The sequence below is a fragment of the Vidua chalybeata genome, chromosome 33 (assembly GCF_026979565.1).
Source record: "Vidua chalybeata isolate OUT-0048 chromosome 33, bVidCha1 merged haplotype, whole genome shotgun sequence".
NCBI classification, from domain to species: domain Eukaryota; kingdom Metazoa; phylum Chordata; class Aves; order Passeriformes; family Viduidae; genus Vidua; species Vidua chalybeata.
The window spans coordinates 1,106,790-1,131,511 of NC_071562.1; the positions used below are offsets into that span (position 1 = coordinate 1,106,790).

The 24,722-nt window shown below is 55.9% G+C and overlaps 1 protein-coding gene across 1 annotated transcript in view; it reads right to left on the bottom strand.

Annotated features, from left to right (window-relative positions):
• Positions 1-2,499: 2,499 nt before the first annotated feature.
• Positions 2,500-24,722, bottom strand: part of LOC128802049 (calmodulin-regulated spectrin-associated protein 3-like) — a 28,373-nt gene continuing 6,150 nt past the window's right edge. Inside the window, exons 2-17 of the mRNA XM_053968244.1 lie at positions 23,765-23,820; positions 22,461-22,533; positions 17,526-18,867; positions 17,375-17,446; positions 17,223-17,294; positions 17,071-17,142; positions 16,899-16,970; positions 16,586-16,798; positions 14,941-15,213; positions 12,560-12,654; positions 11,168-11,466; positions 8,625-8,706; positions 6,731-6,837; positions 5,324-5,442; positions 3,429-3,560; positions 2,500-3,065 (exon numbers count right to left, since the gene is read on the bottom strand). Coding sequence (XP_053824219.1) covers positions 2,730-3,065; positions 3,429-3,560; positions 5,324-5,442; positions 6,731-6,837; positions 8,625-8,706; positions 11,168-11,466; positions 12,560-12,654; positions 14,941-15,213; positions 16,586-16,798; positions 16,899-16,970; positions 17,071-17,142; positions 17,223-17,294; positions 17,375-17,446; positions 17,526-18,867; positions 22,461-22,533; positions 23,765-23,820 — 3,415 coding nt within the window. The 3' untranslated portion in view covers positions 2,500-2,729. The remainder of the gene's footprint in view (positions 3,066-3,428; positions 3,561-5,323; positions 5,443-6,730; positions 6,838-8,624; positions 8,707-11,167; positions 11,467-12,559; positions 12,655-14,940; positions 15,214-16,585; positions 16,799-16,898; positions 16,971-17,070; positions 17,143-17,222; positions 17,295-17,374; positions 17,447-17,525; positions 18,868-22,460; positions 22,534-23,764; positions 23,821-24,722) is intronic.

Consider the following 24,722-nt stretch of genomic DNA (forward strand, 5'->3'; position numbering starts at 1 on the left):
AGTGTCCCCCAGTGCCACCCCAGTGTCCCCAAAGTGTCCCCAGTGCCACCCCAGTGTGCCCCTGATGTCCCCAGTGTGCCCCAGTGCCATCCCAGTGTCCCCAGAGTGTCCCCAGGGTGTCCCCAGAGTGTCCCCTCAGTGTCCCCAGGGTGTCCCCAGTGTGCCCCAGTGCCATCCCAGTGCCACCCCAGTGTCCCCGGGGTGTCCCCAGTGTCCCCTCAATGTCCCCAGGGTGTCCCCAGGGTGTCCCCAGTGCCACCCCAGTGTCACTTTGATGTCCCCATTGTCCCCCAGTGCCACCCCAAATGTCCCCAAGCGTCCCCAAACATCCCCAAATCCCCATTAACTCTGACACCAGGAGTCCATCGCTTTTGGGGTCAGCCCCGTTTTTGGGGTTTTATTTTGGGGTGCCGGGATTTTTGGGGTGCCACAGGTGCCCGGGGATGGTGAAGGCGTCCCCCAAAACCCAAACCCATTCCAGGTGTCCCCAAATGTCCCCTCAATGTCCCCAAATGTCCCCCTTAACTCTGACACCAAGCACCACAGACGGGATCGTTTTTTGGGGTCAGCCCCGTTTTTGGGGTCAGCCCCGTTTTTTTGGGGTTTTATTTTGGGGTGCCGGGTTTTTTGGGGTGCCACAGGTGCCCGGGGATGGTGAAGGCATCCCCCAAAACCCAAACCCATTCCAGGTGTCCCCAAATGTCCCCTCAATGTCCCCAAACATCCCGAAATCCCCATCAACACCGACACTGGGAGTCCATCGTTTTTTGGGGTCAGCCCCGTTTTTGGGGTCAGCCCCGTTTTTGGGGTTTTATTTTGGGGTGCCGGGATTTTTGGGGTGCCACAGGTGCCCGGGGATGGTGAAGGTGTCCCCAAACATCCCCAAATGTCCCCAAATGTCCCCTCAATGTCCCCAAATGTTCCCATTTTCACCGACACCAAGCACCACAGACGGGATCGTTTTTTGGGGTCAGCCCCGTTTTTTTTGGGGTTTTATTTTGGGGTGCCGGGTTTTTTGGGGTGCCACAGGTGCCCGGGGATGCTGAAGGTGTTCCCTCAATGTCCCTGGTGTCCCCAAACATCCCCAAATGTCCCCATTTTCACCGACACCAAGCACCACAGACGGGATCGTTTTTGGGGTCAGCCCCGTTTTTGGGGTTTTGGGGTGCCGGGATTTTTGGGGTGCCACAGGTGCCCGGGGATGCTGAAGGCATCCCCCAAAACCCAAACCCATTCCAGGTGTCCCCAAATGTCCTCTTAATGTCCCCAAACATCCCTAAATCTCCATGAACACTGACACCGGGAGTCCATAGTTTTTTGGGGTCAGCCCCGTTTTTTTTGGGGTTTTATTTTGGGGTGCCGGGATTTTTGGGGTGCCACCGGCGCCCGGGGATGGTGAAGGCGTCCCCAAACATCCCCAAATGTCCCCTCAATGTCCCCAAATCCCCATTAACTCTGACACCACAGACAGGATCGTTTTTGGGGTCAGCCCCGTTTTTGGGGTCAGCCCCGGTTTTTTTTGGGGTTTTATTTTGGGGTGCCGGGTTTTTTGGGGTGCCACAGGTGCCCGGGGATGGTGAAGGTGTCCCCAAACATCCCCAAATGTCCCCTCAATGTCCCCAAATGTCCCCTCAATGTCCCCAAACATCCCCAAATCCCCATTTTCACCGACACCAAGCACCACAGACGGGATCGTTTTTTGGGGTCAGCCCCGTTTTTTTGGGGTTTTATTTTGGGGTGCCGGGTTTTTTGGGGTGCCACAGGTGCCCGGGGATGGTGAAGGTGTCCCCTCAATGTCCCTGGTGTCCCCAAACATCCCCAAATGTCCCCAAACATCCCCAAATGTCCCCAAACATCCCCAAATGTCCCCAAACATCCCCAAATGTCCCCTCAATGTCCCCAAATCCCCATTAACTCTGACACCACAGACAGGATCGTTTTTTGGGGTCAGCCCCGTTTTTGGGGTCAGCCCCGTTTTTGGGGTTTTATTTTGGGGTGCCGGGTTTTTTGGGGTGCCACAGGTGCCCGGGGATGCTGAAGGCGTCCCCAAACATCCCCAAATGTCCCCTCAATGTCCCCAAACATCCCCAAACCCCCATTTTCACCGACACCAAGCACCACAGATGGGATCGTTTTTGGGGTCAGCCCCGGTTTTTTGGGGTTTTATTTTGGGGTGCCGGGATTTTTGGGGTGCCACAGGTGCCCGGGGATGGTGAAGGCGTCCCCCAAAACCCAAACCCATTCCAGGTGTCCCCAAATGTCCCCTCAATGTCCCCAAACATCCCGAAATCCCCATCAACACCGACACTGGGAGTCCATCGTTTTTTGGGGTCAGCCCCGTTTTTTTTTGGGGTTTTATTTTGGGGTGCCGGGTTTTTTGGGGTGCCACAGGTGCCCGGGGATGGTGAAGGTGTCCCCAAACATCCCCAAATGTCCCCTCAATGTCCCCAAACATCCCCAAACCCCCATTTTCACCGACACCAAGCACCACAGATGGGATCGTTTTTGGGGTCAGCCCCGGTTTTTTGGGGTTTTATTTTGGGGTGCCGGGTTTTTTGGGGTGCCACAGGTGCCCGGGGATGGTGAAGGCGTCCCCCAAAACCCAAACCCATTCCAGGTGTCCCCAAACGTCCCCAAAAGTCCCCAAACGTCCCCAAATCCCCATTTTCACCGACACCAAGCACCACAGATGGGATCGTTTTTGGGGTCAGCCCCGGTTTTTTGGGGTTTTATTTTGGGGTGCCGGGTTTTTTGGGGTGCCACAGGTGCCCGGGGATGGTGAAGGCGTCCACGCTGCCGCTCATGGTGCGCGCCGGGAGGCGGCAGAAGCGCCGCTGGTCCGACTGGTATTTGTAGAGAGCCTCCACCATGGGCAGGGGGACGCTGCGGGGTCCCGACCCCGAAAGGCGTTTTAGGGTCGGGGGGATCCCCCCTAAAGCGTAAACGCCCCGAAATTGGCAGCCCCCGTCCCGGAACAGGATCAGCAGCTGCTGGGCTGAGCTCTGCTCCATCTCCTGCGAAGGGAAATTGGCATTTTTGGGGTTTTTTTGGGGTTTTTTTGGTGGGATTTATGGGGTTTTTTGGGGGATTTATGGTGTTTTTTGTGGGTTTTTTGGGGATTTCTGGGGTTTTTGTTGTGGTTTCTGGGGAATTTCTGGGGTTTTCTCTGGGGTTTCTGAGGGATTTATGGGTTTTTTTGTGGGTTTCTGGGGGATTTGTGGGATTTTATGGAGGTTTTTGGGGTTTTTTGGTTTTTTGGGGGGGGATTTATGGGGTTTTTTGGGTTTTTTTGGGGGGGATTTATGGGTTGATTTGTGGGATTTTATGAGGGTTTTTGTGGGATTTATGGGGTTTTATGGTTTGTTTCGTGGGATTTATGGGGGATTTATGGGTTTTCTTGGAGTTTCTGGGGGATTTGTGGGGTTTTATGGAGTTTTTGTGGGGTTTTTCGGGGTTTTTTTTGGGGGATTTCTCCCCCCTAAAGCGTAAACGCCCCGAAATTGGCAGCCCCCGTCCCGGAACAGGATCAGCAGCTGCTGGGCTGAGCTCTGCTCCATCTCCTGCGAAGGGAAATGGGCATTTTTGGGGTTTTTTTGGGGTTTTTTTTGTGGGATTTATGGGTTTTTTTGGGGGTTTTTTTGGGGTTTTTTTGGTGGGGTTTTTGGGGTTTTTTTTGTGGGATTTATTGTGTTTTTTGTGGGGTTTTTTGGGGATTTCTGGGGTTTTTGTTGTGGTTTCTGGGGAATTTCTGGGGTTTTCTCTGGGGTTTCTGAGGGATTTGTGGGTTTTTTTTGGGGGGATTTATGGGTTTTTTTGTGGGGTTTCTGGGGGATTTGTGGGGGTTTTATGGGGGATTTCTGGTTTTTTTGGGGTTTTTTTGGGGGATTTATGGGTTTTTTTGTGGGGTTTCTGGGGGATTTGTGGGGTTTTTGGGGGGATTTCTGGTTTTTTTGGGGTTTTTTTTGGGGATTTCTGGTTTTTTTGGGGTTTTTTGGGGGGATTTATGGGTTTTTTTTGTGGGGTTTCTGGGGGATTTGTGGGGTTTTATGGGGGATTTCTGGTTTTTTTTGGGTTTTTTTTGGGGATTTATGGGTTTTTTTGGGTTTTTTTGGGGGGATTTATGGTTTTTTTGGTGGGGTTTCTGGGGGATTTGTGGGGTTTTATGGGGGATTTCTGGGTTTTTGTGGGGTTTTTTGGGGGATTTATGGGGTTTTTTTGGTTTTTTTGGGGGGATTTATGTTTTTTTTGGTGGGGTTTCTGGGGGATTTGTGGGATTTTATGAGGGTTTTTTGGGATTTTTGGGGTTTTATGGTTTTTTTTTGTGGGATTTATGGGTTTTTTTGGAGTTTCTGGAGGATTTTTGGGGTTTTATGGAGTTTTTGTGGGATTTATGGGTTTTTTTTGGGGGGATTTGTGGGATTTTATGGGGGTTTTTGTGGGGTTTTTGTGGGGTTTTTGGGGGCTATCTGAAGGATTTATGGGATCTATGGTTTTTTTGTGGGATTTATGGGTTTTTCTGTGGGGTTTCTGGGGGATTTGTGGGATTTTATGAGTTTTTTTGTGGGATTTATGGGGTTTTCTGTGGGGTTTCTGGGGAATTTATGGGGTTTTTTTTTTGTGGGGTTTCTGGGCTATTTATGAGATTTTCTGTGGGGTTTCTGGGGGATTTTTGGGGTTTTATGGGATTTTTTGTGGAGTTTATGGGGGATTTGTGGGATTTTATGGGTTTTTTGTGGGGTTTTATGGAGTTTTTGTGGGGTTTTTCGGGTTTTTTTTGGGGGATTTGTGGGTTTTTTTGGGGTATTTTTGGGGTTTTTGGGGTCTCACCTTCAGCTCTTTGTTCTTTTGGGGTCGCTGTAAGGATTTAGGATCGCTGGAGGATTTTGGGCTTTTTGGGGTTCCCTGTGGGGTTTTTTGGGGGCCCCTGGTTGGGTTTGGGATTTTTGGGGTATTTTTGGGGTATTTTTGGGGTTTTTGGGGTCTCACCTGCAGCACTTTGGCCCTCAGGGGGGATTTAGGATCTCGATGGGATTTAGGATTGCTGTAGGATTTTGGGCTTTTTGGGGTTCCCTGTGGGGTTTTTTGGGGGCCCCTGGTTGTGTTTGGGATTTTTGGGGTATTTTTGGGGTATTTTTGGAGTATTTTTGGGGTTTTTGGGGTCTCACTTGCAGCACTTTGTTCTTTTGGGGTCGCTGTAAGGATTTAGGATCGCTGGGGGATTTTGGGGTTTTTTGGGAAGTTTGTGGGGTTTTTAGGGCTCCCTGATTGGCTGTGAGGTTTTGGGGTATTTTTGGGGTATTTTTGGGTTTTTTTGGGGTCTCACCTGCAGCACTTTGGCCCTCAGGGGGGCGTTGGGGGTCCCGGCCAGCACGCAATGGGCCAGGGCGTTCTGGATCAGGGGCCGGTTGGACCTGGCCGTGGGCTCCTTGTACAGCCTCGGACCTGAGGGAGTTCAGGGAAATTTGGGGATTTTGGGGATTTTGGGAAAAATTTGAGGGATTTTGGGGAAAATTTGGGGGATTTGGGGGGAAATTCTGGGGAAATTTGGGGGATTTTTGGGAAATTTGGGGGATTTGGGGGGAAATTTGGGGGATTTTGGGAAAATTTGGGGGATTTTGGGGGAAATTTGGGGGATTTGGGGGGAAATTCCGGGAAATTTGGGGGATTTTGGGGGAAATTTGGGGGATTTGGGGGGAAATTTGGGGGGATTTTGGGGAAAATTTGGGGGATTTGGGGGAATTCGGGGGAGGTTGAGGAGGAAATTTGGGGGAATTTTTGGGGAAATTTGGGGGATTTGGGAAAAATTTTGGGGATTTTGGGAAAAATTTTGGGGATTTTGGGGGGAATTTGGGGGATTTGGGGGGAAATTTGGGGAATAATGGGAAAATTTGGGGGATTTTGGGGGAAATTTGGGGGATTTGGGGAAAATTCTGGGGAAATTTGGGGGATTATGGGGGAAATTTGGGGGATTTTGGGAAAATTCTGAGGGATTCGGGGAAAATTTTGGGTGATTTTGGGTTTTTTTGAGGATATTTTGGGGTATTTGGGGTAATTTGGGGAGGGGTCTCACCCGTGTACTCCGGGCCCGGTGAGGAGGGGTTGGGGGGTTTGGGGTCCCAGGGGATTTTGGGTGATTTTGGGGTTTTTTTTTGGGATATTTGGCTGTGATTTTGGGTTTTTTTTGGGTTTTTTGGGGTTTTTGGGGCTATTTTGGGGTAATTTGGGGAGGGGTCTCACCCGTGTACTCCGGCCCCGGTGAGGAGGGGTTGGGGGCTTTGGGGTCCCAGGGGATTTTGGGATATTTTGGGGGTTTCTTGGGATATGTGGCTGTGATTTTGGGGATTTTTTTTGGGATATTTTGGGGTTTTTTGGGTGATTTTGGGGTGATTTGGGGTTTTTTGGGGTAATTTGGGGAGGGGTCTCACCTGTGTACTCCGGCCCCGGTGAGGAGGGGTTGGGGGCTTTGGGGTCCCAGGGGTGATTTTGGGCTGATTTTGGGATATCTGGCTGTGATTTTGGGGTGATTTTGGGGCTATTTTGGGGTAATTTGGGGAGGGGTCTCACCCGTGTACTCCGGGCCCGGTGAGGAGGGGTTGGGGGCTTTGGGGTCCCAGGGGATTTTGGGTGATTTTGGGGTTTTTTTTTGGATATTTGGCTGTGATTTTGGGTTTTTTTTGGGTTTTTTGGGGTTTTTGGGGCTATTTTGGGGTAATTTGGGGAGGGGTCTCACCCGTGTACTCCGGCCCCGGTGAGGAGGGGTTGGAGTCGTTGTCCCACTCCCGCCCAGGGGGGGGCGCTCTGTTTGGAGACCCCGGCCCCGAGGGGGACCCGGCCCGGCTGGGGGGGGGGGAAAAAAAGGGGAGGGGGGGTCAGGGGTGAGACCCCTCCCCAAAAAACCCAAAATTTCCCCCAAAATCCCCTCCCAAGACCCCAAATTTTCTCCTAAAAACCCCAAAATTCCCCCAAGACCCCCAAATTTCCCCCCAAATTCCCAACCAAAAACTCCAAAATTCCCCCAAGACCCCCAAATTTCCCCCAAAATTCCCCCAAGACCCCCAAATTTACCCTCAAATTCCCACCCAAAAACCCCAAAATTTCCCCCAAACCCCAAAATCCCCTCCCAAGACCCCAAAATTTCCCCTAAAAACCCCAAATTCCCCCAAACCCCCAAATTTTCCCCATAAACCCCAAATTTCCCCCAAAATACTCCCCAAGACCCCCAAATTTCCCCCCAAATTTCCACCCCAAAACCCCAAATTTCCCCCCAAATCCTCCCCAAGACCCCCAAATTTGCCCCCAAATTTCCACCCCAAATCCACAAATTCCCACCCAAAACCCCCAAATTTTCCCCTAAAAAAACCCCAAATTTTCCCCTAAACCCCCAATTTTCCCCCCAAAATCCTTCCCAAGACCCCCAAATTTCTCCCCAAATTTCCACCCCAAACCCCCAAATTTTCACCTAAAAACTCCAAATTTTCTCCTAAACCCCCCAAATTTCCCCCAAAATCCTCCCCAAGACCCCCAAATTCCCACCCAAAACCCCAAATTTCCCCCTAACCCCCCCAAATCCCCAAAATCCTCCCCAAAACCCCCAAATTTTCCCCATAAACCCCAAATTTCCCCCAAATCCTCCCCAAGACCCCCAAATTTGCCCCCAAATTTCCACCCCAAATCCACAAATTCCCACCCAAAACCCCCAAATTTTCCCCTAAAAAAACCCAAAATTCCCCAAAACCCCCAAATTTCCCCCTAAAAACCCCAAAAAATTCCCCTAAACCCCCAAATTTTCCCCTAAACCCCCAAATTTTTCCCTAAAACCCCAAATTTCCCCCAAATCCTTCCCAAGACCCCCAAATTTCTCCCCAAATTCCCACCCCAAAAGCCAAATTTCCCCCAAGACCCCCAAATTTTCCCCGAAATTCCACCCCAAATCCCCAAATTCCCACCCAAAAACCCCAAATTTCCCCCCAAATCCCCCAAACCCCCAAATTTTCCCCAAAAACCCCAAATTTCCCCCCAAATCCTCCCCAAGACCCCCAAATTTGCCCCAAATTTCCACCCCAAATCCACAAATTCCCACCCAAAACCCCCAAATTTTCCCCTAAAAAAACCCAAAATTCCCCAAAACCCCCAAATTTCCCCCTAAAAACCCCAAAAAATTCCCCTAAACCCCCAAATTTTCCCCTAAACCCCCAAATTTTTCCCTAAAACCCCAAATTTCCCCCAAATCCTTCCCAAGACCCCCAAATTTCTCCCCAAATTCCCGCCCCAAAACCCAAATTTCCCCCAAGACCCCCAAATTTTCCCCAAAATTCCACCCCAAATCCCCAAATTCCCACCCAAAAACCCCAAATTTCCCCCTAAACCCCCCAAATCCCCAAAACCCCCAAATTTTCCCCAAAAACCCCAAATTTCCCCCCAAATCCTCCCCAAGACCCCAAATTTGCCCCCAAATTTCCACCCCAAATCCCCAAATTCCCACCCAAAACCCCCAAATTTTCCCCTAAAAAACCCCAAATTTTCCCCTAAAAACCCCCAAATTTCCCGCACCCCCCCCCCAAATTCTGCCCCCGACGCCCCCAGACCCAAATTCCCCCCCAGGACCCCCCGGGACCCCCCCTCACCTGTGGCTGCGCCCCCCCCCCGGCTCGGCCACGCTGGACAGGGACAGAGAGCTCTGGGAATAGACCTTGGAGAGGCGCGACCCTGGGGGGGGGCACGGGCTGAGACCCCTCCCCAAATTCCCCGAGACCCCTCCCCAAATTCCCCGAGACCCCTCCCCAAATCCCCAGAGACCCCCAAGCCCAGGGACCCCTCCCCAAATTCAGAGACCCCTCCCAAAATCCCCCCCAAATCCAAGGACAGAGCTCTTGAACAGGCGCGACCCTGGGGGGGGGCACGGGCTGAGACCCCTCCCCAAATCCCCCGAGACCCCTCCCCAAATTCCCCGAGACCCCTCCCCAAATTCCCAGACACCCCCAAGCCCAGGGACCCCTCCCCAAATTCAGAACCCCCCCCCAAATCCAAGGACAGAGCTCTTGAACAGGCGCGACCCTGGGGGGAGGCACGGGCTGAGACCCCTCCCCAAATTCACCGAGACCCCTCCTCAAATTCCCCGAGACCCCTCCCCAAATCCTCAGAGACCCCTCCCCAAATTCCCAGGCACCCCCAAGCCCAGGGACCCCCCCCCAAATTCAGAGACCCCTCCCAAAATCCCCCCAAATCCAAGGACAGAGCTCTGGGAGAGGCGCGACCCTGGGGGGGGGCACGGGCTGAGACCCCTCCCCAAATCCCCCGAGACCCCTCCTCAAATCCCCAGAGACCCTTCCCCAAATTCCCAGGGACCCCTCCCCAAATTCCCAGGCACCCCCAAGCCCAGGGACCCCTCCCCAAATTCAGAGACCCCTCCCAAAATCCCCCCAAATCCAAGGACAGAGCTCTGGGAGAGGAGCGACCCTGGGGGGGGGCACGGGCTGAGACCCCTCCCCAAATCCCCCGAGACCCCTCCTCAAATTCCCCGAGACCCCTCCCCAAATCCTCAGAGACCCCTCCCCAAATTCCCAGGCACCCCCAAGCCCAGGGACCCCTCCCCAAATTCAGAGACCCCTCCCAAAATCCCCCCCAAACCCAAGGACAGAGCTCTGGGAGAGGCGCGACCCTGGGGGGGGCACGGGCTGAGACCCCTCCCCAAATTCACTGAGACCCCTCCCCAAATTCCCAGAGACCCCTCCCCAAATTCACCGAGACCCCTCCCCAAATCCCCAGAGACCCCCAAACCCAGAGGCCCCCCCCCAAAATCCAGAACTCTCTCTCCACCCCTTCCCCAAGCCCCCAGACCCATTTTGGGGGGGATCCCCACCCACTCCCCAAGACCCCAGACCCACTTCAGGGTGCCCCCAAGCCCCCAGACCCATTTCGGGTGATACCCCCAAGCCCCCAGACCCATTTTAGGGGGTATCCCCAAGCCCCCAGACCCACTTCAAGGTGCCCCCACACCCCCAGACCCATTTCTGGGTATCCCCAAGCCCCCAGACCCATTTCTGGGTCTGCCCCCAAGCCCCCAGACCCATTTTAAGGGATATCCCCAAGCCCCCAGACCCACTTCAGGGTGTCCCCAAGCCCCCAGACCCATTTCTGGATATCCCCAAGCCCCCAGACCCATTTTAAGGGATATCCCTAAGCCCCCAGACCCACTTCAGGTTGTCCCCAAGCCCCCAGACCCATTTCTGGGTATCCCCAAACCCCCAGACCCATTTTAAGGGATATCCCCAAGCCCCCAGACCCATTTCTGGCTGTGCCCCCAAGCCCCCAGACCCATTTTGGGGTGTCCCCAAGCCCCCAGACCCACTTCAGGGCTATCCCCAAGCCCCCAGACCCATTTCTGGCTGTGCCCCCAAGCTCCCAGACCCATTTCGGGTGATACCCCCAAGCCCCCAGACCCATTTTAAGGGATATCCCCAAGCCCCCAGACCCACTTCAGGGTGTCCCCAAGCCCCCAGCCCCATTTCTGGCTGTGCCCCCAAGCCCCCAGACCCATTTTAGGCGATATCCCCAAGCCCCCAGACCCATTTTGGGGTGTCCCCAACCCCCAGACCCATTTCTGGGCTATCCCCAAGCCCCCAGACCCATTTTGGGGTGTCCCCAAGCCCCCAGACCCATTTCTGGGCTATCCCCAAGCCCCCAGACCCACTTCAGGGTGTCCCCAAGCCCCCAGACCCATTTTGGGGGGGATCCCCACCCCCTCCCCAAGACCCCAGACCCATTTTGGGGTGTCCCTAAACCCCCAGCCCCATTTCAGGGCTATCCCCAAGCCCCCAGACCCATTTCTGGGTCTGCCCCCAAGCCCCCAGACCCATTTCGGGGGGGATCCCCATGCCCTCCCCAAGCCCCCAGACCCATTTTGGGGTGTCCCCAAGCCCCCAGACCCACTTCAGGGTGTCCCCAAGCCCCCAGACCCATTTCTGGGTATCCCCAAACCCCCAGACCCATTTTAAGGGATATCCCCAAGCCCCCAGACCCATTTCTGGCTGTGCCCCCAAGCCCCCAGACCCATTTTGGGGTGTCCCCAAGCCCCCAGACCCACTTCAGGGCTATCCCCAAGCCCCCAGACCCATTTCTGGCTGTGCCCCCAAGCCCCCAGACCCATTTCGGGGTGCCCCCCCCTTACCCAGCAGCCCCTTGGGGGGGCTCCTCCCCAGGGCCGAGTCGTCGCAGCAGCGGGGCCGGGGTCTCCCCGAGCCCCCTCCCCTAATTTGGGGCTCCCGGGGGGGTCCCCGAGAGTTGCCCCCACCCCCCGATTTTGGGGCGGGGGTCCCGCGGGGGGGTCTCAGGACTTTCTCCAGCTCCTCCATCAGCTTCAGCTGCTGCCGCCGCTCGTACTCCAGCCGGGTGAAATCCCCCCGCCGAGACCCCTCCCCAAATTCCTTCTCCGGGGCTGGGGGGGGCTGGGGGGGCTCCGCTGGGGGTCTGGGGAGGGGAGGGGATGGTCAGGACCCCTCCCCAAATTCTCCTCGAGGGGGAAAATGGGTCAGGACCCCTCCCCAAATTCTCCTCTAGGGGGAAAAAGGGGGGAGACCCCTCCCCAAATTCTCCTCGAGGGGGAAAAAGGAGGGGAGACCCCTCCCCAAATTACTTCTCTGGGGCTGGGGGGGCTCCGCTGGGGGTCTGAGGGGGGGGGAAGGGTCAGGACCCCTCCCCAAATTCTCCTCTAGGGGGAAAAAGGGGGGAGACCCCTCCCCAAATTACTTCTCTGGGGCTGGGGGGGCTCCGCTGGGGGTCTTGGGGGGGGAAAAGGGTCAGGACCCCTCCCCAAATTCTCCTCGAGGGGGAAAAAGGAGGGGAGACCCCTCCCCAAATTCTTCTCGAAGGGGGAAAAAGGGGGAGAAATGGAGAGAGACCCCTCCCCAAATTTCTTCCCTGGGGTTGGGGGGGGCTCTGCTGGGGGTCTTGGGGGGGAAAAGGGTCAGGACCCCTTCCCAAATTCTCCTCTAGGGGGAAAAAGGGGGGAGACCCCTCCCCAAATTCTCCTGGAGAGAAATTTAGGTGCCCCTCTCCCATTTTTAGGAGCCCCCTCCCCATTTTTAGGAGTCCCCTCCCCAAGTTTTGGACCCTCCCATTTTGGGAGCCCCCTCCCCAAATTCTGGACCCCAGTCCGATTTTTGGGAGCCCTTCCCCATTTTTAGGACCCTCCCCCATTTTTGGGACCCCACCACCATTTTTGGGAGCCCCCTCCCCAAATCGTCCCCCCCCCATTTTTGGGAGCCCCCTCCCCAAATCGTCCCCTCCCCCATTTTTCGGAGCCCCCTCCCCATTTTTGGGACGCCCCCCCATTTTTGGGACCCCCCCCCATTTTTGGGAGCCCCCCCATTTTTGGGAGCCCCCTCCCCATTTTCAGGACCCTCCCCCATTTTTGGGACCCCCCCCCATTTTTGGGAGCCCCCTCCCCAAATCGTCCCCTCCCCCATTTTTGGGACGCTCCCCCATTTTTGGGACCCCCTCCCCCATTTTGGGACCCCCCCCCATTTTTGGGAGCCCCCTCCCCAGACTGCCCCCCCCTCACCTGTCCGGGGGCTGCTCCTGCCCCGCCCCCCAGAGGCGGCGCTGCCGCAGGGGGGGAGGGGCGCGGCGGGGGGGGGAGGGGTCGCTGTCATCGAGCTGCGACAGGGACGGGGGGGGGGGGGGGGGACAGGGGGACACAGACCTCAGTGTCCCTGTGCCACCCCCCGGTGTCCCCAAGGTGCCACCACCCCAGTGCCACCCCCTCAGTGTCCCTGTGTCACCACCCCAGTGTCCCCATAGTGTCACCACTGCCACCTCCTCAGTGTCACCACCCCCAGTGTCCCCATGGTGCCATCAGCCCTGTGCCACTCCCTCAGTGTCCCCATGGTGCCACCACCCCAGTGTCACCCCCCAGTGTCCCTGTGTCACCACCCCAGTGTCCCCATAGTGCCACCACTGCCACCATCCTGGTGCCACCCCTCCAATGTCCCCATGGTGCCACCACCCCAGTGCCACCCCCTCAGTGTCCCTGTGTCACCACCCCAGTGTCCCCATGGTGCCACCACTGTCACCAGCCTGGTGCCACCACCCCCAGTGTCACCCCCCAGTGTCCCTGTGTCACCACCCCAGTGTCCCCATAGTGTCACCACTGCCACCATCCCAGTGCCACCATGTCCCCTGTCCCAGTGCCACCACCCTCCTCACCCCAATGCCACCACTTCTCTTGTCCCAGTGCCACCACGTCCCTGTCCCGGTGCCACCCCCCTCACTCCAGTGCCACCCCTGTCCCAATACCATCCCCTGTCCCAGTGCCACCACATCCCAGTGTCCCAGTGCCACCACGTCCCTTGTCCCAGTCCCCTGTCCCAATGCCACCATGTCCCCTGTCCCAGTGCCACCACCCTCCTCACCCCAGTGCCACCACTTCTCTTGTCCCAGTGCCACCATATCCCTTGTCCTGGTGCCACCAAGTCTCCTGTCCTGGTGCCACCATGTCCCTTGTCCCAGTGCCACCATGTCCCTTGTCCCTTGAGGAGGGTGCCACCACCCTCCTCACCCCAATGCCACCACGTCCCAGTGTCCCAGTGCCACCACATCCCAGTGTCCCAATGCCACCCCTCCCTCACCCCAGTGCCACCATGTCCCTTGTCCCAGTCCCCTGTCCCAATGCCACCACGTCCCTCACCTGAGTGCCACCCCCCCTCACCCCAGTGCCACATCCCAGTGTCCCAATGCCACCATGTCCCTTGTCCCAGTCCCCTGTCCCAATGCCACCACGTCCCTCACCCCAATGCCACCACGTGCCCTGTCCCAGTGCCACCACCCTCCTCACCCCAGTGCCACCACATCCCAGTGTCCCACTGCCAGCATGTCCCTTGTCCTGGTGCCACCAAGTCCCCTGTCCTGGTGCCACCCCCCCTCACCCCAGTGCCACCATGTCCCCTGTCCCAGTGCCACCATGTCCCCTGTCCCAGTGCCACCATGTCCCCTGTCCCAATACCACCACGTCCCTTGTCCCAGTGCCACCACGTCCCTCACCCCAGTGCCACCAGATCCCCTGTTCCAGTGCCACCATGTCCCCTGTCCCAATACCACCATGTCCCCTGTCCCAGTGCCACCACATCCCCTGTCCCAGTGCCACCAGATCCCCTGTTCCAGTGCCACCATGTCCCCTGTCCCAATACCACCACGTCCCTTGTCCCAGTGCCACCATGTCCCTTGTCCCAGTCCCCTGTCCCAGTGCCACCACGTCCCCTGTCCCAGTCCCCTGTCCCAATACCACCACGTCCCTTGTCCCAGTGCCACCACATCCTTCATCCCAGTGCCACCCCCCCTCACCCCAGTGCCACATCCCAGTGTCCCAGTGCCACCACGTCCCTTGTCCCAGTCCCCTGTCCCAGTGCCACCCCCTCACCCCACTGCCACCATGTCCCCTGTCCCAATCCCCTATCCCAATGCCACCACGTCCCTCACCTGAGTGCCACCCCCCCTCACCCCAGTGCCACATCCCAGTGTCCCAATGCCACCACATCCCAGTGTCCCAGTGCCACCATGTCCCTTGTCCCAGTCCCCTGTCCCAATGCCACCACCCTCCTCACCCCAGTGCCACCTCCCTCCTCACCCCAATGCCACCTCCCTCCTCACCCCAATGCCACCACATCCCAGCAGTGTCCTGGTGCCACCATGTCCCCTGTCCCAGTGCCACCACCCCCCTCACCCCAATGCCACCACATCCCAGTGTCCCAGTGCCACCACGTCCCTTGTCCCAATCCCCTGTCCCAATGCCACCCCCCCCTCACCCCAATGCCACCACGTCCCTTGTCCCAGTCCCCTGTCCCAATGCCACCCCCCCCCTCACCCCAGTGCCACCTCCACGCCCTCCCTGTCCCCCGCAGTGTCCCCAGTGCCACCTCCACGCCCTCCCCGACGTCCCTGGCGTACCTTACAGAAGAACCCCACGCTGGCCCGGGGCCCATTTCCCCCCTCAGTGGGGGACCCCTCCAGCGAGTCCCCTTCTCCTTCCTCCTCCTCCTCCTCCTCCTCCTCCTCCTCCTCCTCGTCCTCCTCCTCGTGCCGCTGTCCCCTGGCTGTCCCCTTCTCGCCGGGTGACAGGGACACGTCGCTGGTGCCGTCCCCGCAGGCCCTGGCACGCAGCGTCCCCTTGCCGGGCGCCGGGGGCGACTCGGGGGGCACCGAGGGGGGCGGGGGTCTCTGCTGGGGGAGGGGAGGGGGTTTTAGGGTGGTGGGGGGATGGGACACCCCAGTAGTGTCACCGAAGTGTCCCCAAGGGGTCCTCAAAGACGCCCCCCCCGAGCAAAATGTGAGTGGGGATGGGCGGAACCTGCCTGAGCTGGGGGGGAATTGGCACGAATTTGAGCTGAGTTTGGGTGAAATCAGCAGAAATCTGATTAAATTAACCCAAATTTGGGTGAAATCAGCACAAATGTGATTAAAATCTGAGTTAAATCAGTCCAAATCTGATCAAAATCACCCAAATTTAAGTGAAATCAGCACAAATGTGATTAAAATCTGAGTTAAATCAACGCAAATCTGATTAAATTAACCCAAATTGGAGAGAAAGCAGCACAAATGTGATTAAATTAACCCGAATTTGGGTGAAATCACCACAAATGTGATTAAATCAACCCGAATTGGAGAGAAATCACCACAAATGTGATTAAATTAACCCGAATTGGAGAGAAATCAGCAGAAATGTGATTAAAATCTGAGTTAAATCAGTCCAAATCTGATCAATACCACCCGAATTTGAGTGAAATCAGCACAAATGTGATTAAATTAACCCGAATTGGAGAGAAAGCGGCACAAATGTGATTAAATTAACCTGAATTGGAGTGAAATCAGCACAAATGTGATTAAAATCTGAGTTAAATCAGTCCAAATCTGATCAAAACCACCCGAATTTGAGTGAAATCAGCACAAATGTGATTAAATTAACCCAAATTGGAGTGAAATCAACACAAATGTTATTAAAATCTGAGTTAAATCAACCCAAATCTGACTGGAATCACCAAAATCTGAGTAAAATCAGCACAAATCGGATCAAAATCAACCGATTTTGAATGAAATCAGCACAAATGTGATTAAAATCAACCGATTTTGAATGAAATCAGCACAAATCTGATTAAAATCAACCGAAGTTGAGAGAAATCAACCCAAATCTGACCCAAATTATCCGAAATTTGAGTGAAATCAGCACAAATGTGATTAAAATCAACTGAAGTTGAGAGAAATCAGCCCAAATCTGACCTGAATCTCCCCAAATCTCACCTCCTCCTCTTCCTGGCCGTCAGCGAAGCGCAGCGAGCTGCGGGTCTGCATCTGACCCGAATTTGATCCAAATTTCCCCAAATCTGACCCGAATTTCCCCAAATCTGACCCGAATTTCCCTAAATCTGACCCAAATTTCCCCAAATCTGACCCAAATTTCCCTAAATCTGACCCGAATTTCCTCAAATCTGACCCAAATTTCCCTAAATCTGACCCGAATTTGACCCAAATTTCCCCAAATCTGACCCGAAATTCCCCAAATCTGACCCGAATTTCCCTGAATCCCCCCAGATCTCACCTCCTCCTCCTCCTCCTTGCCCCGCTGCTCCTCCTGGCCGTCGGCGAAGCGCAGCGAGCTGCGGGTCTCAATCTGACCCGAATTTGACCCAAATCTGACCCAAATTTCCCTAAATCTGACCCGAATTTCCCCAAATCTCACCTCCTCCTCCTCGTCCTCGTCCCGCTGCTCCTCCTGGCCGTCGGCGAAGCGCAGCGAGCTGCGGGTCTGAATCTGACCCGAATTTGACCCAAATTTCCCCAAATTTCCCTAAATCTGACCCAAATCTGACCCGAATTTTCCCAAATCTGACCCGAATTTCCCCAGATCTCACCTCCTCCTTCTCCTCCTCGTCCCGCTGCTCCTCCTGGCCGTCGGCGAAGCGCAGCGAGCTGCGGGTCTGAATCTGACCCGAATTTGACCCAAATTTCCCCAAATTTCCCTAAATCTGACCCAAATCTGACCCGAATTTTCCCAAATCTGACCCGAATTTCCCCAAATCTCACCTCCTCCTTCTCGTCCTCGTCCCGCTGCTCCTCCTGGCCGTCGGCGAAGCGCAGCGAGCTGCGGGTCTGAATCTGACCCAAATTTGACCCAAATTTCCCCAAATCTGACCCGAATTTCCCCAAATCTGACCCAAATCTGACCCAGATCTCACCTCCTCCTCCTTGTCCTCGTCCCGCTGCTCCTCCTGGCCGTCGGCGAAGCGCAGCGAGCTGCGGGTCTGAATCTGACCCGAATTTGACCCAAATTTCCCCAAATCTGACCCGAATTTCCCCAAATCTGACCCAAATCTGACCCAGATCTCACCTCCTCCTCCTTGTCCTCGTCCCGCTGCTCCTCCTGGCCGTCGGCGAAGCGCAGCGAGCTGCGGGTCTCAATCTGACCCAAATTTGACCCAAGTTTCCCTAAATCTGACCCGAATTTTCCCAAATTTCCCCAAATCTGACCCAGATCTCACCTCCTCCTCGTCGTCCTCGTCCCGCTGCTCCTCCTGGCCGTCGGCGAAGCGCAGCGAGCTGCGGGTCTGCACGGGCACCTGGCTGGGCGAGAAGCGCCGCAGGTGCGGCAGCGTGTCCACGTCGTGGGGAGGGGTCAGCACCCGCGTCAGGGGCGGCAGCCGCAGCTCCGCGGGCCGGGGTCTCCTGGGGCTGCGGGGAGGGGGCTTCCGCGACCCCGCAGTCGCGATTCCGCCCGCTGATATCGCGACAGAACTCGCCGTTCCCCCTCCTCCTGCGGCTGGTGTCGAATTTCCCGCGTTGTTGCCGCTTCCTCCTCCTCCTCCTCCTCCTCTCCTGGCGGGTGCTGGCGACCCCGGGGTGTTTTTTGGGGGCGCCGAGGGGGTCTTGGCGGATTTGGGGAGGGGGATCACCCAAGCTTGGGGGGCTCCGTGGGGTCGCTGCTCCAGCAGGAGCCGCTCCTGCTGCTGCGTCAAGCGCTGCATGTCCAGCTGCAGCGAGCTCAGCGCCGCGCTCAGCCTGGCCACGGCCGCTTCGTACTGCCCGGGGGGGGCTTGAGGAGGTTTCTGAGGAGCCCCCAGACTCAATTCCTCCTCGGCAGGGGCGGGGGAAGCCCCCTCCTCATCGTGGCGGAGGCGCTGCAAAGCGTTTTGCCCCAGGCGCTGGCGGTGCTTGGCGAAAATGGCCTCGATGCGTTTCTTTTGTGCCTCGATGGCGCGGCGCTTCTCCTCCAAACGAGCTCCCAGCTGCGACATCTCGGCGCTGAGACCCCCGCCCGCCTCCGGGGGACCCCCGGGAGTGGTGGAGACCCCCCCCAAATGAACGCCGAGACCCCCGGCAGGATTGGCGGGGGCGGCGCCGGTGGCTTCTTCCAGTTTCTTCTTGCGCTCGGCGAAGCTGGTCATGGGGCGGGCTGGATTTTGGGGAGGGTTTTGAGGGGTCCCGGGAGGATTTTGGGGGGCGCCGAGAAGATTTGGAGGGGTCGCAGGAAGATTTTGGGCGGTCCCGGGAAGATTTTGGGGGTTTTGAGGTGGGGGAGGCTCCGGGGAATGGAGGAAAAAAGCGTCGGGGGCTCCGTCGGGGAGGAGGCGCTCGGAGCTGTGGATGATCTGCAGAGCTTCCTCGATGCTGGGGGGCTCGGGGGGCTCGGTGACACCGTTGGGGACACCCGTGGGGGTGGCAGGGGTGGCCCTGGGGGGGCGGCGTGGGGGGGCGAGGCTGTCGGAGCTGGCGGAGCGGGCGAGGGTCCCGGCCGGGACCCCCACGGGGTTGCCCATGACGATGTCGACGTCGCTGTCCAGGCCGAAGGGGATGCTGAAGGACACGGCTTGGGACAGGGGGTGGCTGGGAGGGGACAGTGGAGAGTGAGCCCAAAAGTGTCCCCAAAGTGTCCCCAAAAGTGTCCCCAAAGTGTCCCCAAAGTGTCCCCAAAGTGTCCCCAAAAGTGTCCCCAAAGTGTCCCCAAAGTGTCCCCAAAGCTGCCCAAAATCGTCACTCAAATTGCAGAGAAATCGACCCAAATTTGAGCTAAATCGGACTCAAATTGACCCAAAAGTGACCCAAAGTACCCCAAATCTGAGCCAAGTCACCCCAAATCACCCCAAATCTGCCCCAAATCACCTAAAATCTGACCTGAATCACCCCAAATGTGACCCAAATGTGAGCCAAATCTGACCCAAATCTGACCAAAATCATCCCAAATCTGACCCAAATCTCCCCAAATCTGACACAAATCACCCCAAATCTGACATAAATCACCCCAAATCTGACCCAAATCACCCCAAATCTGACCCAAATCGCACCCAAATCTGATCCAGGTCACCCCAAATTTGAGTCGTGACACCCCAAATCTCAGGGGGTGCTGAAGGACACGGCTTGGGACAGGGGGTGGCTGGAAGGGGACAGTGGAGAGTGAGCCCAAAAGTGTCCCCAAAGTGTCCCCAAAAGTGTCCCCAAAGTGTCCCCAAAATGTCCCCAAAGTGTCCCCAAAAGTGTCCCCAGAAGTGTCCCCAAAAGTGACCCCAAAGTGTCCCCAAAAGTGTCCCCAGAAGTGTCCCCAAAGTGTCCCCAAAGTGTCCCCAAAGCTGGCCAAAATCGTCACTCAAATTGCAGAGAAATCGACCCAAATTTGAGCTAAATCGGACTCAAATTGACCCAAAAGTGACCCAAAGTACCCCAAATCTGAGCCAAGTCACCCCAAATCACCCCAAATCTGCCCCAAATCACCCCAAATTTGACCCAGAAGTGACCCAAGTCACCCCAAATCACCCCAAATCTGCCCCAAATCACCTAAAATCTGACCTGAATCACCCCAAATGTGACCCAAATGTGAGCCAAATCTGACCCAAATCTGACCAAAATCATCCCAAATCTGACCCAAATCTCCCCAAATCTGACACAAATCACCCCAAATCTGACATAAATCACCCCAAATCTGACCCAAATCACCCCAAATCTGACCCAAATCGCACCCAAATCTGATCCAGGTCACCCCAAATTTGAGTCGTGACACCCCAAATCTCAGGGGGTGCTGAAGGACACGGCTTGGGACAGGGGGTGGCTGGGAGGGGACAGTGGAGAGTGAGCCCAAAAGTGTCCCCAAAAGTGTCCCCAAAGTGTCCCCAAAATGTCCCCAAAGTGTCCCCAAAAGTGTCCCCAAAGTGTCCCCAAAGCTGCCCAAAATCGTCACTCAAATTGCAGAGAAATCGACCCAAATTTGAGGGAAATCGCCCCAAATCTGACCCAAATCTGACACAAATCACCCCAAATCTGACCCAAATTGCTTCAAATCTGACCCAAATTGCCCCAAATCTGACACAAATCTGACCCAAATCGCCCCAAATCTGACCCAAATGACCCCAAATCTGACCCAAATCACCCCAAATCTGACCCAAATGACCCCAAATCTGATCCAAATGACCCCAAATCTGATCCAAATGACCCCAAATCTGATCCAAATGACCCCAAATCTGACCCAAATCGCACCCAAATCTGATCCAAGTCACCCCAAATTTGAGTCGTGACACCCCAAATCTCAGGGGGTGCTGAAGGACACGGCTTGGGACAGGGGGTGGCTGGGAGGGGACAGTGGAGAGTGAGCCCAAAAGTGTCCCCAAAAGTGTCCCCAAAAGCGTCCCCAAAAGTGTCCCCAAAGCTGCCCAAAATCGTCACTCAAATTGCAGAGAAATCGACCCAAATTTGAGCTAAATCGGACTCAAATTGACCCAAAAGTGACCCAAAGTACCCCAAATCTGAGCCAAGTCACCCCAAATCACCCCAAATCTGCCCCAAATCACCTAAAATCTGACCTGAATCACCCCAAATCTGACCCAAATCACCCCAAATCTGACCCAAATCACCCCAAATCTGACCCAAATCGCACCCAAATCTGATCCAAGTCACCCCAAATTTGAGTCGTGACACCCCAAATCTCAGGGGGTGCTGAAGGACACGGCTTGGGACAGGGGGTGGCTGGAAGGGGACAGTGGAGAGTGAGCCCAAAAGTGTCCCCAAAGTGTCCCCAAAAGTGTCCCCAAAGTGTCCCCAAAGTGTCCCCAAAGTGTCCCCAAAAGTGTCCCCAGAAGTGTCCCCAAAAGTGACCCCAAAAGTGTCCCCAAAGTGTCCCCAAAGCTGCCCAAAATCGTCACTCAAATTGCAGAGAAATCGACCCAAATTTGAGCTAAATCGGACTCAAATCGACCCAAAAGTGACCCAAAGTACCCCAAATCTGAGCCAAGTCACCCCAAATCACCCCAAATCTGCCCCAAATCACCCCAAATTTGACCCAGAAGTGACCCAAGTCACCCCAAATCACCCCAAATCTGACCCAAATCACCTAAAATCTGACCTGAATCACCCCAAATGTGACCCAAATGTGAGCCAAATCTGACCCAAATCTGACCAAAATCATCCCAAATCTGACCCAAATCACCCCAAATCTGACCCAAATCACCCCAAATCTGACCTGAATCACCCCAAATGTGACCCAAATCTGACCCAAATCGCCCCAAATCCGACCCAAGTCACCCCAAATTTATCCACATCACTGTAAATCTGCCCCCTAACCCCCAGGGACCCCCCCAAATCCCCCAGGGACCCCCAAATTCACCCCAAATCCACCCAAACCACCCTGGGACCTCCTCAAATCCCTCAGGGAACCCCCAAATCCCTCAGGACCCCAAAAATTCACCCCAAATCCCCCCACGACCCCCCAAATCCTCCCCAAAACCCCCCTGGGACCCCCCCAAATCCCTCAGGAGCCCCCAAATCCTCCCCAACCCCCCCCGGGACCCCCCTAAATCCCTCAGGACCCCCCAAATCCCCCAGGGACCCCCAAATTCACCCCAAGTCCCCCAAAATCCACAGCAAAACCCCCCTGGGACCCCCCAAATCCTCCCAAAACCCCCCCTGGGACCCCCCCAAATCCCTCAGGACCCCCCAAATCCCCCCAAAACCCCCCTGGGACCCCCCCAAATCCCTCAGGACCCCCCAAATCCCCCCCAAAACCCCCCTGGGATCCCCCCAAATCCCTCAGGACCCCAAAAATTCACCCCAAATCCCCCACGACCCCCCAAATCCTCCTCAAAACCCCCCTGGGACCCCCCCAAATCCCCCAGGACCCCCCCAAATCCTCCCCAAAACCCCCCTGGGATCCCCCAAATCCTCCCCAAACCCCCCAGTACCCTCTAAATCCCTCAGGACCCCCCAAATCCTCCCCAAAAATCCCCCAGGACCCCCCTAAATCCCTCAGGGACCCCCCCAAATCCCCCAGGGACCCCCAAATTCACCCCAAGTCCCCCAAAATCCACAGCAAAACCCCCCTGGGACCCCCCAAATCCTCCCCAAACCCCCCCTGGGACCCCCCCAAATCCCTCAGGACCCCCCAAATCCCCCAGGACCCCCAAATCCCCCCCAGGACCCCCCAAATTCCCCCTCACCTGAGGGGTCTCTTGCTCCAGCCCTTCCCGAAGCCGTCGCCGTGGGGGAGGGAGGGGGAGTGGGGCAGGAGACCTTTTTTGGGTGGGGGAGGAAGAAATGGGGTCACCCCCAGACCCCAAAACTCAGAGACCCCACCCCAAAAATCCCAATGACCTCACCAGGAACCCCCAAAAACCCAAAATCCCCCCAGGTTGCCCCAAAATCCATCCCCAGACCCCCCCCCAACCCCAAATCCCCCTCCCCAAATTTTTGGGGTCCCCCCCCAGATCAGTGACCCCCCCAAAAATCCCAATTCCCTCCCCCAGGACCCTCCAAAATCCCCCCAGGACCCCCCCAAAATGCCCCCAGGACCCCCCAAAATCCCCCCAGGACCCCCCCAAAATCCCCCCAGGTTGCCCCAAAATCCATCCCCAGACCCCCAACAACCCCAAATCCCCCTCCCCAAATTTTTGGCCCCCCCCCAAAAATGATCACTCCCAGATCAGTGACCCCCCCAAAAATCCCAATGATCTCGCCCAGGAACCCCCAAAAACCCAAAATCCCCCCAGGTTGCCCCAAAATCCATCCCCAGACCCCCCCCCAACCCCAAATCCCCCTCCCCAAATTTTTGGGGTCCCCCCCAGATCAGTGACCCCCCCAAAAATCCCAATTCCCTCCCCCAGGACCCCCCAAAATCCATCCCCAGACCCCCCCCAACACCAAATCCCCCTCCCCAAATTTTTGGGGTCCCCCCCAGACCCCCCCAGCTCAGTGACCCCCCCCCCCAAAAATCCCAATGATCTCACCCAGGACCCCCCCAAAATCCCCCAGGACCCCCCAAATCCCAAAGACTCCCCCCAATTCCCTCCCCAGGACCCCCCAAAATCCATCCCCAGACCCCCAACAACCCCAAATCCCCCTCCCCAAATTTTTGGGATCCCCCCCCCAGATCAGTGACCCCTCCAAAAATCCCAATGACCTCACCAGGACCCCCCAAAATCCCCCCAGGACCCCCCAAAATCCCCCCAGGACCCCCCCAAAATCCCCCCAGGTTGCCCCAAAATCCCCCCAGGACCCCCCAAAATCCCCCCAGGATCCCCCCAAAATCCCCCCAGGTTGCCCCAAAATCCATCCCCAGACCCCCCCCCAACCCCAAATCCCCCTCCCCTAATTTTTGGGGTCCCCCCCAGATCAGTGACCCCTCCAAAAATCCCAATGATCTCACCCAGGACCCCCCAAAATCCATCCCCAGACCCCCCTCCCAAACCCCAAATCCCCCTCCCCAATTTCTAGGGTCCCCCCAAATTTTGGGGGGGGGTCTTACCTGGGGGTTGCCCCCCCCCTGCCAACAGGGGGTGCCTGAAGTTGAAGCCAGGGGAGCTGTGGGGGGGTCATGGGGGGGGTTAATGACCCCCAAAAACCCCAAAATCCTCCACAAAACCTCAAACCCAACCTAAACCCCAAAATCCCCCCAAAAACCTGAAAATCCCCCCCCAAAAAAAACCCCAAAATCCCCCCAAAAAACCCTGAAATCTTCCCTAAAAAAAAACCAAAATCCCCCTAAAAAAACCCCAAAATCCCCCTCAAAACCCCCAAAATCTTCCCTAAAAGACCCCACAATCCCCCCCCCAAAAAACCAAAATCTCTCCCTCAAAAAACCCCAAAATTCCCCTCAAAAAACCCAAAATCCCCTCAAAAAAACCCAAAATTCTCCTCAAAAATCCCCCAAAAACCCCAAAATCTCCCCCAAAACCCCCCTCAAAAACCCCAAATTCCTTTCCCAAAACCCCAAATCCCTTCTCAAAAAAAAAAAAAAAGCCCCAAAATCCCCTAAACCCTCAAAATGCCTCAGAAAACCCCAAATCCTCTGTCAGAAAACCCCAAAACCCCCCCCAAAAAAACCAAAATCCCCAAAACTCCCCCAAAATCCCCCTCAAAAAACCCCAAAATCTCCCCCCAAAAACCCAAAATCTCCCCCCAAACCCCAAAATCCTTTCCCAAAACCCCAAAATCCCCTCTCAAAAAAAACCCAAAGCCCCACAATCCCCCCCAAAAAACCCAAAATCCCTCCCTCAAAAAACCCCAAAATCCCCTCAAAAAACCCCAAAATCCCTCCCAAAAAAACCCAAAATCCCCCTCAAAAACCCAAATTCCTTTCCCAAAACCCCAAATTCCTCTCAAAAACAACCCCGAAGCCCCAAAATCCCCCCAAAACCCCAAAATCCCCCCAAAATCCCAAAATCCCCCCTCATAAAACCCCAAATTCCTTTCCCAAAACCCCC